The sequence below is a fragment of the Oenanthe melanoleuca genome, chromosome 1A (assembly GCF_029582105.1).
Source record: "Oenanthe melanoleuca isolate GR-GAL-2019-014 chromosome 1A, OMel1.0, whole genome shotgun sequence".
NCBI lineage: Eukaryota > Metazoa > Chordata > Aves > Passeriformes > Muscicapidae > Oenanthe > Oenanthe melanoleuca.
The window spans coordinates 48,947,522-48,966,769 of NC_079334.1; the positions used below are offsets into that span (position 1 = coordinate 48,947,522).

The following is a 19,248-nucleotide window of genomic DNA, read 5'->3' on the forward strand; positions in this document are numbered from 1 at the left end:
CTTTTATGCATTTGTTTCTTCAGAAAAGAAAGAGCATCTTTACTGCAGTTCAAAGTACCACTTAATAGAAATATTCATCATGGCTTGAAGCCTACTTCTCAAATGGCAAACTGGAGCAGAAATGAACACACTGGCTTGAGCTAGGTCATTTCCAGCCTTCTTTTTGTACTCGGCTTTTAATGAGACAAACCTTAATGTAGTAATGGCAAAGAGCTCCTTCAACCTTCCAGCAAAGTGTACTGAAAAAGGGAGCAGCATTTTTGTGTAAATACATTGAGAAAGCATACCATCCCAAATGGCACTTCAATCAAAGGCCCAAATTTATTGTTCTTCACAGATTGCATCTTTCAACGCCTTTAAACCCCGCGGGTTTATCAAAAGAGAAGCTCTAGTGATTGCTTTCATTAATGTTATGTTTTGTCAAAGTCTTCAATGTGAATTATCTATCTAGTATGGACAGAAAAAGCCTTACAGTGCCCAAAAGGACTAGTTATGTATTAGCACATTAGCTGTCTTGGATTCTATAGACTGTACTGGGGTGAACAGTCCTATCAACTTAAAAATTGACTTCCCCTTTCAATAGGGTCTTAGCTCTTTGTTCCTTTAAATTCAAACCTAGGTCTTTTTATATTCGTTACCAGAAAAGTATAGATCTAAGTGTATCCTAAATGCAATTTTGAAAACCTGCATAGTAGAAATCTAAAATTTCTAAAGAAAGGAGACAAAAGTTTATTGATTAAACACAATTATAGAGTCAGGTTCATAATAAAACTCAATATTGATCTGTGGGCATGATGCTAACATAATCAGTCACATTTAGAAATTTAGCCCCAGATCATATTGATCCATGTCAAGTCCGACTTCCAGCTGTATTTGTGGATGGGAGAATTATTTAATTCAAGCTGAAGGATCTGCAACATCAAATCCTAGAAAGATGCAGAAACTAATTCATATCACTTGGCCTGCATTGTCAAAGCAAGAGTCACATCCATGTGACAGATTTCAGCAAGGTGGATGCAGCAAATAAACAGGATGACAATATGTCGATGGTGTAAGGTATGAGACCATCACCCCAGAGAAGCAGCAGCATGTATTTTAAATGCTTGAAAGATCTGTAGCATATGTGATTACACAGATTAGCAATATTTCAATGAGCATTAGACTAGCCTATCATTAATGACAAACCCAGCTCACATTTTTGGCATAGGTACAGGAAATGCTGTCTCTTAATTAGTGCAATTTAACTGTATTTAAACACATTAATTCAAAGGCAAACAACTGATATCAACACAACTACATTGCCAAAAGTACTGAACAACATATGAAGTTATCTGTAGCTTCCAAAATGTCCATACATAGATAAAACTCTTTTCAAATCAGTTATATGTAATGTGCAAGTGACTGATTTTAGCATTTCTATAAAGTATTCCTTCTTACACGAATATCAGGTTTGCCATATACTATAAACATTATTCATAGTAAGACATATAACAAAAAAAAAAAAAAAAAAAAAAAAAACAAAAAAAAAGTATCAAGATTTCTTTTTGCCATTGTGTAGAAAATCACACAGAGCTGAATAATTCTTAAAATAACCTTTTGTTTTTTTCTCTGGTTAACCACACCAATATAAAAGATGCCCCTTTTTTAAGAGAGAAAATGTAAGTACTGACAAGTAATTCAAGTATTTTAAAATCAGGAGATTGGATGTTGCAAATAAAACAGATCCAGCATACTGATACAGTATCCAGATGATCCTAAGGAGTAAGGTGACCTATTGAACACAATACAGATTGTGAAAGCAGAATTTGCTATTACACAATTTGGGCAAACTAACCAAAAGTATGGATTTAAAAGCATAAACATTTGCTAGATTTAATTCTAAAAGAAAGATCCATGACTGATCATCTTTTTGAGTGAATCAAGTAGTACAAATAACATTGTCAAATAGTAACAGAAGATCAGTTACTAAATATATTTAAGCAACAGATAAATAACTAAAAACTTACCTTTGCCAGCTGTAGGCAAGCAGGAAATAACAGAAAAATATATCTAATGTAATACATTACTTTTTTGTTTCTTGCTATGATGTTCATGCAAGACAACTGGTAAGTATTTTGCAACAAAAAGGAATTTTAAAAAATTTAAGAACTTGATCATGAGGAATTCATAAATGGTATATGATTGTGACTAATAAAATAAGTCAAAATCCTCTTAAAAATTGTTAGAGTGATTGCATTTTTAAAATTCTTATACAAATGAGCTTTAGCTGTCCTCTTCAAACACATGCAAATAAAAAAGGCATATAAGGTGCTATATTGCCATACAGTTAAGAAAAAAATACAAATACATTTTCTCTACATTTTCTCAATCTTGGAAAATATTGGGAAGATATTTGGGGAGAGCTTTGAAGCAGTAATACTTATCTTGCTTTTTCACAGTTAGTTTTTCTTCCCTTCTTAATCAAATTTGTTGCTATGCTTTCCATGTTGCCTTTAACTCAAAATCATTGGCTGCTATTTCCATGTTGCACTGCCAGTTTCAGGCTGTGTATTTCATCTTTTGGAAATTATAATTTGTTTTTGGGTTTTTTTTTTAATCAAGATAGGACAAATAAATATATTTTCAGACAATGTTAAAAATAAACAAAAGCTACTGCAGGAATTTAAGCATATTCTTTGGGTGATTTTTTTTAGACAAAGATATTCATTTGGGCAGAACAGCATTCTGAGTATGCCTTTTGCCATTTTTGCAAGAAACTTTAAATTTTAGCCCAGCTGCAAAGGCTATTAAAATCACCTCATCCTCAGTGATTCAGCTCATACAGAGTTGACTGAATTAAGACAATCCAGACGTTTATGGACATCCTCAAGTGGTTCTAGCATCCCTACACAGCATCTCTGCCCTGTTCCAGCCCAGAAGCAAACAGACACTTCCTGCATCATCTACCCTGTGCTAGGGTGAACTGCAGGTGCTGGCCTTGCTGAGTGGTGACCTGCTCCTTTTTGTGGCTCTCAGTAACATCTCTGCTTGATTTTAAGCATCTTGAAAGCAATTTGAACTAGCTCAGGCAAGCAGGGAAGAAAAGAAGGTAGAGGCAAGCAGTCTAGTATTGTAGGGTTTAAAAAGATTTAAAGACTAAGACTAGCAGGGTAAGAGCTCTGACTCTGTTCCAGAGAGGCTGGAACTGGTTGGAAAAGACAGTGGTAAGACATGCATTACATTCCTTCAAGTGCCACTCCAGACAGATGGTGACAGCTTACATTGGGAACACTTTGACTCCTGATCATTGACCAGGACTCCAAAGTGCTACACAGGCCAAAGAGACAATCTGTGACCCCAGAACTCCATAATGTAGGTATCAGGCCATGAAATAAGCTCTGCAGAGAAAGTGGCAGAGAATGAGAAAGCAGCTGGCCCATGTGGCCTGACTGTCAGGCTGGGATACCACACTGAATGACTGCCAGCATTTTGTGGAAGGGCAGATTTCAAGATGATTGTGTAGTTTTTACATGTTCCTGACTAGTACAAAAGAGAGAACACAGGTGACTTACTGGCTGCCTGAGGTGGTGGAGGCTGGTGTAAACATTTTCTTTCTAGAAGGGAGACAGGGATGGGCATAAAGGAGAATGGGGAAACATGCAGGGAGGATGGAGTTATTCCAGTCTTCCAAATTCCCAAAGGGGCATGGTGCACATAAAGCTGTAAAACCTGCCAAAGAAACTATATCAAAACGACAAAAATATCTTTTACTTGTTTGTTTCTAAAAATGTAATTAATTGAAAGAGATTGTCTCTGAACTCATGAGGGTGTAGGTTCAGAATTATGTTTGGCTTTGTATTTCTTCATTAAGACATGACAATCCCCTTGTGCTGCTTTTAACTCCTGTGCTATGAACAATTGCTAACTCCTGCATTATTAGCAGTGCTAAGCACTCCAGTAGCTGTTCCAATTGTATGAATATATATTCTAATACATTGCTCATTAAGAAAGGGATCACTTCCTGAACCTTTATGTGATTCAAATAAATCTATTTTTCCCTGGCTCTTTGCCTGAAACATTAATGTCCTTGGGAAACTTCTGGCTATTCTACAATCATGCATCCTTAAAGACTCTGTTCTTTCATTCAACATGCTCATGCAGAACAGTGGAAGTGAAGGTCAGTCTCTTTTTCTTGATCATTGCTGATATTAGCCTGTCTTCACTTTTGTTTTGGAGTCACCTAATACCACAAAACTGTGATACCAAGTTACTTAGAGATGAAAAAATCGACTAGTATACATTTTAGAAGCTGGTCAGGTACTACAGTAGTTTGAATCTGTTAAATACCACTTTCTGATGCTTTTCGTAACTATCAACACAATTTCTGGATAAAAGAAGATATTTTATAAACACTATACAGAAAAGCACTGAAACATTTCTCCTCAAGTTGTTTTTTTTCTACATCCTGCAGTTTAAAGATATTTAATTTTCTCCAAATTATTGAAAATTCTTTTTGCACATTTTATCAGGTTGAGTTGATTTTTCATCTTAGAGGATAAAGAAAATGGGGACAGACTTCCAAGGTTTGAATGCCACTAACTGACATTTATTTCACAAAGCCCGAGCTGGTTTTCTGCTTTCTGTATGTGGAGATGGCATTGCATGACACACTGCAGAAACTTAAACAATGTGAGCTTCTATTGGCTGGAAATTATTAAATTATGCATTAATAGGAAAATAAAAATCATAAAAATAGCGATTGACAAATAATCTGGTCAAAACTGTATTTCCTAATACTAAAAATGTACCATAGTAAAGAAGAAAAAATTGAGAATTAATTTAATTTAATTTAATATATGTGCCAGCTCTCAAGTAAGTGGTATTATATCTTGATTAGAAATATAAGACACTTAGCTTCATGTAAACATTTTTCCATGGAAAAGAAAATGAACTTCTCATGAAATGGAATCTATTTAAATGTGACAAAAGGCCAGCTATAGAGTCTTCTTATGAGTAGAACTATGCCTCAAGAAATTCACTATATATTTAGAGAAAGTAGGACCCTTAGAAAATTATCTAAGGTTATATCTGAAAACCTCAGTTCTTGAAGTTTCTTAAAAACTGCATAATTTGATTATGCCCATTTCTACTTCAAGTGTAAGAGACAGAATAAAAAAAATTTCCTCATGTAGAGAGAACTGGGGTATTATAGAAGTCAGTGAAACAATGGTTCTAAATATCATATTCAATTAAATTCTACAAGTTACTCTATTACAAAGAAATTTATGAATTATTATAAATTATGAATTATTTTGTGAATTATTACAAAATATCGACACTAAAGTATATTAAATCCAAAGGAAAAGTAATAATTTAAACACAGATTTTTGATTTATATACAATTCAGTCATACTAGTTTGTGTAAGTAGATGCATAAGCATGACAGAAAAATACATGATATTTTAGGCTTTTGAGCTTCCCTTAAAACATCTTTAAAATAATCCTTACTTTTCCTATGGTTTCCACCTAAGAACTATAGTCCCTCTAAAATAATTTCTAAAGTAATATCAAGATGTGATGATTGCTGTTTAATTCTTTAACATTATCAGTAGTTTTATTTCTGACAACACAATTTAAATATATCCAAACTTGTGATTGTTTTTTGTACCTTTTCCTTTGTATAATTTTCATTGCCCCGTGGTCAGAGTTTTCTAGCTGCTCTCACTTCCAGGTTAACACCGTGTCCAAAACCAGGAGCAGGTCCTTGGCTACTGCTGTTAGTGGTCACTTCATTTGTACTTTCTAACTGATGCACATGAAGTAGGGAAATAGGTGGGAACACAGTGAACTCCATCCAGCACAAATCCAGGGAATTGGGAGGAGGAGAGCAGAAGCACTTCTTGGCTGTTGCCCCACCTTTGCTTTTGCAATGTTACTTCCATCCTACTTCACCTTAATGGCCCCATAATGAAAGATTTCTTTACAAAGTGTTTCAGATTAATTCCCCACCAAATGGTTTCAGATGAAAAAAAGGTGTCAGTGCTTTTGTGAGATTAAACTTTTTTTCAATTACGTTGAGAGCTCCTCAGGATTTTAGATAAATATTACTAAGTTTAACAAGCACATTTTGCTGTTTTCTAAAAGCAAACTGATATAAGATTACAGGATGAATAGGAGGTTGCGAGACTGAGTGACATAACTGAGGGAGGAGAATGGGTTTGACTCAACCTGCTACAGACTTCAGACACTAAACCAAGTTTAGTCTAAAAACTGTTTCCCTTCTATCACTACACATTATGATTATATGATAATGAAGGATTATTGTATAATAATCATATGATGTTCCAGAAATTTGATGGCTACTATGAAAGGTCCTTGGATTGCACTCAGCCTCCCTAACAACATCAAAAAAACCTAATATATATGCTTCCTTTGTACAGATATCTACATGACAGAATGCTTTCAAAGAGATAACATGAAGATTTAAAATATGTTTAACACATGCTCTCTACCTTGATTTCTCTGAAATTATATTTTCCTCAAAGAAAGGTGATGAAAATTTAAACCTGAATAATTTCAAGAATTTTTTATATGTAATTTAATATTACATTATGTGCCAAAAAAAAAAATAAAATCCAGGAGCCCACCTATTGCCTTTCAACTCCCAATTTGTCTGCATAGCAATTTTTTGGTAACTAATACATACAATGTATGATAAAGCTGACCTAAATCTATAAAAATTCTGAGAATAGATTGATGCCTTTCTATTCAACACTACACTGGCTGGCTAATGAAAAATATAATGCAAACCAAACACCGTCTCCATGGTAATATATGGGTCAATTGTAAGGAATATGAAGCTAATTGCTGTATTTTCATGGATTATAATAAAAATAATGACCTGCAAGTCAGGATTTCCCTTGTTGTTAATAATAATCTGAGTTAAAGAGCTTCTGGCTGACAATGAACTGCTAGACACATTTGCCTAGTGAATAAGTTCTGCTTAATTAAACTTCATTGAGTGAGCTGCTACATATTTCACCAGCTAAAACCAAAACCAAAGCCACAAAAGAAAAGAAAAGCCAACTTACAAAGTGGGGATATATCTGTGTTGGCATTGCCTCCTTTAAGATTCATCTTCTGAGCTTGACTTGCAGGAACAGGCTTGTAAGATTGACCTGTGGCTCTGTACATAGCTTGAACCCAGAGAATTCTATCCTGCTCATCGTCACTGGCAAATATCACCGTGTCGCCTTCCTTAACAGCGTTGAAAAACATTCTTCCACCCTGAAGACCTGAAGCAGTAAATAGGAAGGTAATCTTGATACATGCAAGTTACTTCTAAATCACCATCAATGCTTATTACATTATTGGTTTTATCAGAGTATGTGTGTGTGTGGAGGGGTGTGCTAAAACGTTTTATAGGTGATTATGACCTAGAAATAAGATAAATCTAGAGCTATAAGGATCAAATGGTAATACATAGAGGGATCATAAGTAGAATAAATGCAGAAATCACAGGAGAAAATATTTACATGACTTCACCTTAAATTCAGCTCCAACTTATTTCTTATTTATCTTCTCTCTGCCATATACTATTCTGCATTTTTTTAATATATTCTCCTTCCTGTTATTATTTTATTAGCTGGAAATTCCTGTCAACTTTATCTCTTATTGAACTGAGATAGATCCATATCCTTTATGAGTGCTGCTCTTTAGTTCTTTTTCTCATTCCACTGTTTTTTGAAGAGAACACAACAGCCAACATGGCTGTACTAGGGATTTCTTGATGACAGAATTGTTTTGGTTTCCAAAATGCCTTCTGAACAATGTTTGATTTCTCAATTATTCTAAACATTGACACAATATTTTTCAAAGATCAATCTTTAATGTTTCAGAAGTCTCCTCATTTCATAACCCTCCACTGCATAGGTAGAATTATTTTTCTCTGCATGTGATTTCCCTCTTCCATTTTAATATTAACTTGGAGAGATTAGCTTGTGGAGATTTTTCTGATATCTCAAAATTTATTTCTGAGTACTATAAGTAACTTGTCTTTCACAGGCATTGTCATAATTTGTCTTCTTTTCTAAATTATGTACGAATATACTGCACAGTATACTATCACATGCCATCACCATCAAAAAGAGGAAAGGGGAAGACTGATTGGAATTCACAAATTTCTCCTTGTACTATATGTGGTCTTACAATGTTTTAGGAAACTTTAGTGTAAAGTTTATTTTTCATTAGTCTTACAAAAAGCTTCTTTCTAAAAGCATGATTTTTCACACCAGAATGCCCCAGGGGAATAATTGCCATAGAATCTTGGGATTTTTTTGCTGCCAAAGAACCTTGAGAGTTTTTGCTCCTAGATCAAAACAACCAAATTGAAACAGCTATTTTACACAAATATATTGTGCTTCAGTATCCTACTTCAAAACCAGGAAAAGTACCTGTGTGAGGAGCTGTGTAATCCACAGTGTATCCTTCCAGCTGCATCAGTTCCTGAGGCTCAGACTTCTTTTCTCTGTAACTGCACATTGCAAATGTGTATTGGCTAACCTGAATAAAAAAGGACTTCTTAATTACTGAATTGCATTTCAGAACTGTATTAACAAATGTACCATGGTTTAAATTAGCTTTCATTTGCTAAATAAATAAATTCCCTTTTTTTCCCCTTTCCAGAAGTATTTACAGTGTAAAAATTCTCCTTCTTTCCCCTTTCTGCCAAAATGAAGAAACAAAAAACTCCAAACAAAATAACCCATAAACACACCTCTCTGCAGTTTCCTGAAATACATTTTGGGTTGATGCTTTACAAAAAAGTGAAGGGAAGACATTTAGATTCTGGTAGGGAAAGTATTGTGGTACTGACCAAATTGCTCAGTATACTGTATGAGGAAAAAAAGAACTATACTCCAAGAAACAGAGAAAAGAAGAACTTTTATGCATAGAAGTACTGTTTGCAGAAGGAATGGCACAATTATCATGAAACTGGAAAAAAGGAACACATAATCTGGCCAATTCTAGTTAATGATGGCAAGCATCAGAATATTCAGTTTGATTGTATAGTCTAATTTCTGTACCTTTTGCACCTGTGTTCTCACCTACCCCTGCACTGCTTGGCTCACCAGATAATGTACTGTGTAGGCCAAGCTGCTTGCAGCTGGCATGGACAACATTGGTTACTTGTCATCAAGTACAATTATCAAAAAACTTATAAAGGAGTAAGAAGAGAATGTGTCTCCAGGTGGTTTTTTACTTTGTGGACAGAATAGAAAATTATAAGGATAGGAGAGGAAAAGCTGACTGAAAAGATAAAGAATGATAAAGAAAGAAATGTAGTATCTGGGAGGAGAAAAGCAATCACTGAAACAAAACCGAGGTGTTCCCAGCTTTATGTGAAGAGCTGGGAGGATTATAGATGACCCAAAGAAAGAGCACATGAATCTGTGAACACTTGAAACTAAAGGGAACTGAATGTTTATGCACCTCTGAAACTCTCATCTCCAAAGACTGTAGGATACCTGGCCAAAAGACTTGAGTTAAACTATCTGTAAAATTATTATGCTAGGATGTACAGATAGGTAAGGAGCTCATCTACAATATATAATGGATCATTTTTATCTTAACTGCTCAGCTAACTTATCTAAATTTATTGCTCTAGCTACAAGTTCAGGAATGATCCTTTTTGAAATAAAATTTGGACAGTTGATTTCAGCTTCATTCATATATTTGCTGGTGTTGTACCTTTACTCTTTGTAAAAGATTGATTCTTTTTGAAAATAAGGGTGAAATGTGTGATTAATATTTCATTATTTTATATATTAGGGCTTTTTTGAAACAGGACTATGCTATCTATGTGTATGCAGTGCATGGTGACTGAACATCCCCTGGCACAGCCTTGACAAGCAAAAGGAACAGTTGTAACAGCTCTCTCTGTAAAATGCCCATTGGGCCTCAATTGCCAAACTGATGTCTCTAGAACCACAGCAGGTGTCTACAGGGGGCAGGAAACTAAATATAGCTTTTCTGGTTTTAGTTATTTTGTTAGTTAGGCAAAGAGATTTCACAGGAGATAAGAATTTGAGAGACACTTTCAGGCAACTGAAACTGAGTGTGAGCTTTCCACACCAGGTTTGGTACATTCACTTACATGGGCACACCAAGACCACATTAAATAGACATAAACACAAAAGACAATCTAGTCTACCCCAAAATTCAGATTTTCAGGCCAGAAAGGGACTACTACAGCAGCCAGCCCATCCTTCCCCTGCTCTATGCCTGGCAGCAGCATCACCTCTGCCACTGCTTGGTATTTCCCTGCTTATTGTCCCACAGCCAAATCTGCCCTCATGGGCAAGCAGGGAGGGAGCTGTTGGCCACACAACAGAGTCACACAACTGTAAATCCTTTGCAATTAGCATTATATTTAATGAGAACCTCCTCCTTTCCTTTTCTTTGCAAACTGACTACAATTTTAATTTTTGATACTCGGCACTGCAGTAAAAACGTTTTTCAATTTATTCCATTTGGTTGAATGAAATAAGCTGGCAAGGACCCACATTCATCTCTCACATTTTCATGTTAACAATTCCACATAACCACACTGTGTAAGCAATCTGAGCCATCAAAAGGGAAGCTAGCAAACACTAATCATGCAAATGCATAGGATGCACATATTTTTAAGATTTCTTCAGCCATGGAATGTTTTTTAAGATAAACCTATTTAAGACCTGGGCTATGTATCTTTATTAATTTTTAACCTTACCATTATAACAAGACAGACATTAGAATGCTGCTGATTTTATTTTATTGAACATATTGCAAATGTGTTCTCTTATTTTAAAGGAACAGTCAGTCACAATCAGTGACAATTCATCTTTTTGTTGAAAATGAGACATTTGGAAGTTTCCTCACCAAAGAAACAGATAGAAAAATTCCAAGAAAATTTTGTTGGGGAAAAAAAGTCCAAACAAAATGAAGAAATACAGAAATTGCCTCATTTATTTACACTTGAAGTCTATTAAACCCTTTTCCTTATGGTCATCAGTGGCTTCCCTCACTTACTACAAAGAGAATCACTAGCACAGTCTGAAATAACACTTTTTAATATAGATCCATGACTGGATTTAAGTGTATTATTAGTAAATGGAGCTGTAATCAGCTTTGCCTAAGAATTCATCAAATTAGCATAAATACTTAGTAGAATAATGAGTACTCAAAAGTCAGGACTATGTGCAACACATTCTTAGGCAAAAGCAGAATAAGTTTATCCTTTTGAATGGTAATCTTGACAGAATAAAAGGCTTCCTCTTCCTACAACTGCATTTACTTGAATTTTGTTATTCCCCAGATGTACAAACATCTGACCACCAGCTGTTCTACCTGTTTTGTAACAAGGGGGAAAACCAACAACCTATGCATTTATGACAGACAGATAGGTACAGAAATGTGACTGTGACTTATGAGGAGTGTCACTAAGGGATGTCCCCAGGGGCACAAGGACTGTTTAATGTGCTGGGAGGAGGTGTTACTGCACATCTGGCTGATTCTGTGGTGTCTGCAACATCACTGGGCAGCCCACTCCAGGAGCTCAGCAGCAAGAATTAGCCTGCATGGCTTGAGTGTTTAGGAAAAAATTACCCATGAAACAATTTACTGAGTTTTTAAACATTTGACCAGGTGAAATTAAAACAGCAGAAGTGGATCTGCCTTCCAATTACTGGAGGGAGATATCAGACAGTAAATTAAGTAAAACACATCAGGTCCAGCTCAGGCTTTTTACCAACTGTCTTTTTCTGGTTTTAAATTAATAACCTTTTAGAGAAGTGACTGGATACTAAAGGATAAAAATCAAATAAATGGAAGAGATTAAAATTTCCAGATACTTTAACCTTTCTATAACATTGATCTGTTCTTTCAGAAACCACTAACAACTTGTAATAGGTGCAGCAATAATGAAGGTGCACATTACTCACATCACACTCTGAAAAAATCAACATTATTCTTCTAATGTCACAGTTGAGGTAAATTTTCAAAGTGTGTGTGTAAACCATACTGGTAGCCTCTATTTTAACACTGAATTTCGTGTCCTTGATATTTTCCTACTGCTAGCAAAAAGTTAATCTATAGAGGAAGACTTGTCAATATGTCAATAATATATCAATACAACAGACTGGTTCATTACTGAATGTTTATTTCACATGTATTGACTTCAGCTTATTGCCAGTGAATGTATCACAGCAGGACTATATAAATGAGCCAGAGCTGTCTGGACAGTAAATATTGATTTAACACCATATTTTTTATACAGCTTTATTGAATTGATAGCTGTTTTAAAATGAAATAGATGACTAAATCCCATCACAGTAGGAAAATTCCTGTAATATTCTCCTCCAGTATTTCAATTTCAGCATAGAGAGTAGAAAATAGTTAAAATTAACTTGACTGGAATAAACCAGTCTCCCAGATGATGGTTCCATATTGCATGCACATAAAGACTATGTGTCTCTTAGATGTAGAATTTAAAAATCAGATGACACCTGTGGCTAGAGGAAAAGAACAAGTTCATTCTTTCTGTGAAAGGGGTGACAACTAGGATGAGTATTAAAGAAAAAGAATGAAGGACAAGGGAGCACAGTCTTACTGAAATTATTTTCTGTTCCCAGCTATGCCTTGACAGCTATCCTATCTAGAGATCTTCCCAACAAATACTAATAGTCATAAAATGTCCTCATCTCTTCACAAATGACCTTGGTAAAATCAGAACCCAAATGAATTCTATAGACTTTACAGAATCTCCTTCAAATACTCTTGGCTTTTTACATTAATAAAGAATTTGTCCAGCAATTTTTCTTTTACAGCCATATGATTTTAAGGAGGAGAGCAGGTAAGTGTAACTGACTGATAAAGAAATCAGACTTCCTGCAGTCTTAGAAGACTTTGTTCTTAAAAAAGCCTCATTAACAGGCTTCAGCCTTTGTATGATACTTATGTAGACTCAGACTTAAGGAGTTTTCTGTCAATAAAAAAAAAAAGATGGAACAGAATTCTCTGAACTTAATACAAAGAACATTGAATGCAATCTGAAGGCAAACACCAACAGAAAATTATTTTTTTTTCTTCAAAGACTCCCTAAAAATCTTTAATTTCTCTGTTTTGACCACTCAAAATCTACTATTCTATTTATCTCAAGTCAATATTACCATTCACTAGCATGTGAAAATACTAATATTATTGGGTTTGGACAAAAAGTTACAAAATATGAGCCTAGCACATTTTTGTGACCAACTACTACACTGTATTTTCTGTAACAATTATATAATTTTACCCAATTTAATGTTGTAAGAAAGAAAAAAAAACATTATGAAAAAAATTAGAAAAAGTTCTTAATATAAGTATTGTTGCTTTAATTTCAAAGGCAGGAAATATTTGTTGAGATAGAATAAATTAAATCGTAAGCACAATACATTTTGTGAAATATGACTTTACTTTAAATTGAGTGCTGACAAACAGCTGTCATCAGGTGACAAAAATTTCATCCAGAAATTTCTAGGTTTCAGTTGAAACTTTGCTCAGTGTAGGGCCCCATTTATATATATATCTATAAAACTTAGTAGCATTTCTGTTTACTAGGTATATAAATTAAAAAAAAAAATTCTTTTTTAAATTAAAAAAAAAATGCTGCAAGAAGCTGGGAGTAGTACTGCATACATTGCCTGAAGATATTAATTTACAAACTACTCCAGAAATCATACACAATTTATAGTCCAAGAACTATTTTACTGAAATTCCATGGCTGGCTACTAACCTGAACAAGGACAAAGTAACGTTTTTTCCACCGCTTCCAAACCTTCTGTCCTAGAGCATACAAGTACCTGCAGAGGAAATAATAAAGGGAGTGGGTTTCCATTAATAAGTAGCATGACATTAGGAGGACCAAACACAAATCTGTGTATTAACTTATTCAGTCTACTGAGCTGATTCTTCAGTGTTGTCATATGTAAAAAGGGATTTTTCTTCTATTTACTCATATCATAAAAATGCAAAGAGACATTCCTTTTCACTCAAAACAGACAAAAATCAGAAACAAATGATCACATGTTTGTGAAGATATACCTACTTATCACTTTTTATTTCACCAATTTGATCTGAAAAATAGAAAAAGTAGCTTACAGTAGAACACTTCTGACTACACAGAAATGCCAAATGTTAGAAAAGTTGATGCTTGCAACAATTTTTATTCCACTTGGTTTCCACAGATTTGCTAGTGTTTGTTTAGTCTGTGAGGAGTCAGTCCCAGAGAAAGTGTGATAAAATTCTCACATAACACAATGTCAGCAGACACACAAGATTAAATTTTTTTCAGAGTAAAGTAGAATCTAATTTCCCAAACAGAAGTACTTCACTAGAAAAGCTCTTGGATTACAAAAACTCCTTGTCACTTTAGCAATTTCCAGGCTTTGAATCAGAGGAAATAATCAGGAGAATCGACCAGTGAGATGAGAAAACCACAGATACAGATATGGTTTGGTGGCAGAGCACAGTCATTACCCAAGAATTTGCAGTGAATTTTCTGGCATTATAGTGACATTTTTACTGTTACTCTGGTCATGTTGTACTGTTGTTAACAAAGACAGCAAGAAGAAAAGGATGAGCTGTGAGATTATGAGCAAGAGCCCATGAGTGGTAAGGATCTGCTGCTTAAAACCTGACAGGAGAACAAAACATTACCTATGAGCTGCCCCTTCTGGCTGGCCAGCTTCTGTCAAGGACATCTGGTACAGCCAGGCTGGTCAAAGGCAGAAAATGATGGTTCACACCAATGAACTGGCTTCACAGGGCACTCTCCAGAGGATGCTGCACATACATTATGAAGTAGCCATGATAATAGGATGGGAGATGGTTGGTCAGAGGACTGACAGATGAACAGAGGCTTCTCTGGTAAGAGAATATGATCTGCTGCCCTCTACTCACTTCTGTGATTGCACCTCAGTCAAAAAACAGAGCAATGAACCAACATCTTGTGTGAAATAAATAAGCAAGATAAAGGCAAAACCCTTTATATACCTGTCCTGGATGAAACCTCAAGAATGTTTTCTCCCACATGAGGCACCACAAAGGACAAATTTATGTCTAAAATAAACGTTCAGCATGCTGATCATTAATTGTTGTTTGTCAAATTATGCAGTGGCTCCCTTATCATTATGACACCAGTGTTTGTCCTTCTTCAACTTCTGCACCTGTTTTGAAGGTCTACCTTACTTGGTTACTCTGCTTTTTATTTGAATGAGAGGATATAAAATTTGCTTTGTGTACAAATTATCAGTTGATGTGGCCTTTGAATAGTTCAGATCTTGCCACAGTCTTTTTAACTTCTTAATTCTGTGACTATTATAAATTCAATGAAAAGAAAGGAGTAAGGGTTGTATCAGAAAGGGTTCAAAAGAAAGCACATTCTAGGGTTTATGTTAAAATTTATAATATTTTGCAGCTAAGGAAGCATTTACCTCACAGACTTATGGTCACACATTCTCCCACAAAATACAAACTGTTTTCCTTTTCATGCATGTACCAGAGCATTTGCTTTCCCCAAAGCACACAACATTGCTATTGCCATGCTCATCTCTTTACTATTGCCAGAGGGTGGAGGGGAATAAATCATGAATTTCACCTTGAAGCTTAATGACCTGAGGGAGAAAAGTGAAAAAGTCCACAGGTGCCCTTGGTCTCTCTCAGTCCCAAGACTGCCCTGTTCCTCATGGTGATTCTGCCACTGCATCCCACTCCATCCCCCAGAGTATCATAAAGGTTTTTTTTTTAATATATGTCATTAGGCAACTGCCCCATTTTGAAACTGTATTTTGAAAACACAGTTGAAAATACAGAGTCCTCCAAAGCTACAGTACAGAGATATCCTGACCATGCTCCCACCCTCCTGACATGTCTTAAATGACTGTAAAGAAGCCATAGATTAACAAAGGCTTCTTGCCTCTTGCACATCAGAAAATGAGTAACCCAACCTTAGAAACTCCATGCTAACTCTTTCTCATTATTAGCTGATCCTGTTGCAGAAATGTGCTTTTAAAATTAGAGGTCTTAAAAGAACATTTGTTATTAGAGAAAAGGTGATGCTTTTATATTACTTGGCTGCCTTTTAAATTACTCTTCATGTAAGATATACCACCTATAGTTTTGCAGTACAGGCAGAAATAGTATAAGATACAATAAATCCAAAAGTATAAAATAATAAAGCGCACAAAAAGAAATTAAATGGCAAAGTGCACTTTTATTCCTCCTATAAATCGCTTCCAACTAAGGTGCCAAATTAGAGCTTCCTTGGGAAACAAAGGAGTGGAACATTAACTACCTACCTTTAAAATTCACAGATCTTACATAAGACCAGATAAAAAAGATAATATTCATGACAGAAAGCTGGGATTTATTATAGAAATACAAAGACTTATGCCATCTGGTTTTACAAATCACTATAAACACAGTTATGTGATGGCTCTTCCAGTGCCATCTCTAATGGTACCAGGTTTTTTCTAATGTACAAAGTTTCAGCCATTTACAAGGGGCATATCCTGGGGTCATCTTAAGTGTGTCTGCTCCTGAATGATAAAGAGATCAATTCTTACTCAAGAGTCAAACATTTTTAGGTGGAAGGACCCACCTAAGCTTCTAGAGTCTTCTTTGAGCACCTCTTTCTCATTAATTTTCTATTTGGAGAAAAAAAAAGAAAAAGTAAAAAAAAAGAGAAGCAAAGGACCCAAGGATCTTCAAGAACCTTCCTATATTTAGACAGTAACATCTAGGATCTGTAGGAACTGCAGCTGATATCTAGAACAAAAAAAAATCTACAATAGCCAGTTTTCACAATTAAATGACACTTGGGCTTCACAGCTGGAGCAGAAAATTAATAGGTTAACAGATTCAGAAGTGAGCTAAGCCAAAGAATGTTTCATTTTTAAGAGGGGAATGGCATAACTTTTCAAGAGTCTCAGGTAAATGCCAGGACAGAAAACAGAACAGAATCTCTCAGTCCCAACTCACAGAGCTCCAGCCTCCTATTTCTATACCCATAAGTGTATCTGTATTCACCCAGAAGCCACAGTCACTCTCTCCATCCAAAATAATGTGCACAAAACACACAGCATCAGTTGCTCAGATTATTTTAAACACCCTCAGCAGCAACAAGAAACAAAGAACAGCCATTCATTCTAACACTGTACCTTTAGGCAAAAGATTCAAAAGATTTTGTGCAACACAAGCTAGAAACTGATATCCAGAAGTGCCAGTTCCATATTTCTAAACAATAACCACACCATTTGCTTCAATTTTTTCTTGCTCTAATTTGGGTTCCAAAGTTGATATAATCTAAAATAATTCTTGAATAATTAAAGTTCAGCCATATACAGGGAAGGAAGACACTGAAAACTGCCCCTGTATCTGAACACTCAGATTTGTTTCTACTTCTCTTTAAGATCATGTTTTGAGAATGTTTAATAAATATTCTGACAAGGAGAAAAGGTGTTTTCATGTTTTCACTCAGTCCCAAGTGAAAAAAAAAAAAAGGATTTGTACGAAATCATCAATTACATGATTATACCTCACAATGCTTACAACATGGTACAAAAAACTCCCATTTAATATTTAAAGTTAGCTTTCCTGGAAAACAAATAAAATTACAAGAAATTACATTTCCACTACAAAATACAGAAACACTCGGATAAAAATGTTTTAGATATAATCTCATCTCAGTCAGTATAATTTTCTCCAGTATATATTTTCTTTCAGTATAAATTTCTCCAGAAATACTAAGAATAAAATGAACAAACATTTTCTTTAAAAAGTCTGGGCATAACCAGGTTTTAATTACATAAAGTTTCAATATCTCTCAAAGTGCATTTCCTTGTGCTACCAAAATGCAAAACCATATTGCTAAATATTATAGTTCAGTTTCAGTTATGTGATGACATACACAGGAAGGAAGACAGCAGCTTATTTGCTCTGTCCTCACCTCACTGTGAGAGTGCAGGGTTCCACTTTTTGATGAAAAAAATCAGCACTAATGAATAGCTGAAAAAGCATAATTGTGTGTGGAATACCAGAGCTATTCACTGAGGGAGAAATGAGAATGGACTCACTCCTTCTACAGAGATCATTTTTAGACCAGCCTTTTTATTCTAAGGAATGAAGCAATCTATCTACATCTTGAATGATAAATTCTCTACTTGTAAAAGGCTTCATTTATCACAAACAATGAAAAAAAATATAGAAAGAAAAATCAATATGTGTAGCAGTTTAGTCCAGCAAAGGCCTTTCTTAAAGAGAAACCTCAGTCAAGGTTGAAAGAGCAATTAATGCAGTCTCAAAAATCTGGGCCACTCTGATAGAGTTCGGTTAACATGTGGCAGAAGTAATCATCCACTTGTGAAAATGATTTTCAGTTCATTCTCAAACACCTTTCAGACACTCATGATCCCATTTAACTGACAACAATACAGGCTATCCGTGGGCATCACTGCATTCGCTGAGAGAGCCAATGGGGACCAAATGCCCACAGGCACTTTCAGTCATCCCCGTGCCTTGCATAAAAGGAATCTTCCTTGCACTGCATTCATCCTTTTATTTAACCCTGCAAGATTAAGAATTTTTTTTTGTTTTCAGTTGAGGACGAGGAGAAAACTGATTCAAGACAACAATATGACCTGGGTCATAAGAAACCTAGCTGTAAACATTCTCAGATTCATTTTAGTCCTTTCTGTGCTCTTGAGAAAGAGAACTAAATAAGCCTTCAACAGATGGAATGGAAAACAATCAGCCTAAACTACTGTAATTATGCCTGCTAAGAATAAAGAAATATTGAAGAATGTCAAGTAATAAAAACATCACAGCCACAGAAAATGGTTCCATTTATTCCAATAAGCAAGATATTCATCGTATGAACAGGAAAATGTGTGGCTTTTTTTTTCCTGCTAAACACTTTTCACTTACAGTATAAATGGTTTTAAGAATGCTGGACAATCTGATATTTTTAGATTCTTTAACAGTGATATCCTACTGCACTCTAAACCGCTTCACCATTTGTGAATATGCATGCCAGTACTTACAGAACCTGTGAAGTAACTACAACTTGAGAATTATTAATCTGATTTATGTCATATCATGAAACCTAATTGGCATGTAAATGTGAGTGTTTGTCATGACAGAAAAACATCCTTTAGCTTTGAGAGAATACCAGGCAATAAAATAATGAAATCC

General features: G+C 35.1%; 1 protein-coding gene across 6 annotated transcripts in view; it reads right to left on the reverse strand.

The window, feature by feature from the left end:
* CADPS2 (calcium dependent secretion activator 2) overlaps positions 1-19,248 on the reverse strand; it is a 274,255-nt gene that overhangs the window by 93,518 nt on the left and 161,489 nt on the right. For all 6 annotated transcript variants that reach the window (XM_056481832.1, XM_056481831.1, XM_056481828.1 and 3 more), the window contains exons 9-11: positions 13,793-13,859; positions 8,433-8,541; positions 7,071-7,274 (exon numbers count right to left, since the gene is read on the reverse strand). In XM_056481832.1, coding sequence (XP_056337807.1) covers positions 7,071-7,274; positions 8,433-8,541; positions 13,793-13,859 — 380 coding nt within the window. The remainder of the gene's footprint in view (positions 1-7,070; positions 7,275-8,432; positions 8,542-13,792; positions 13,860-19,248) is intronic.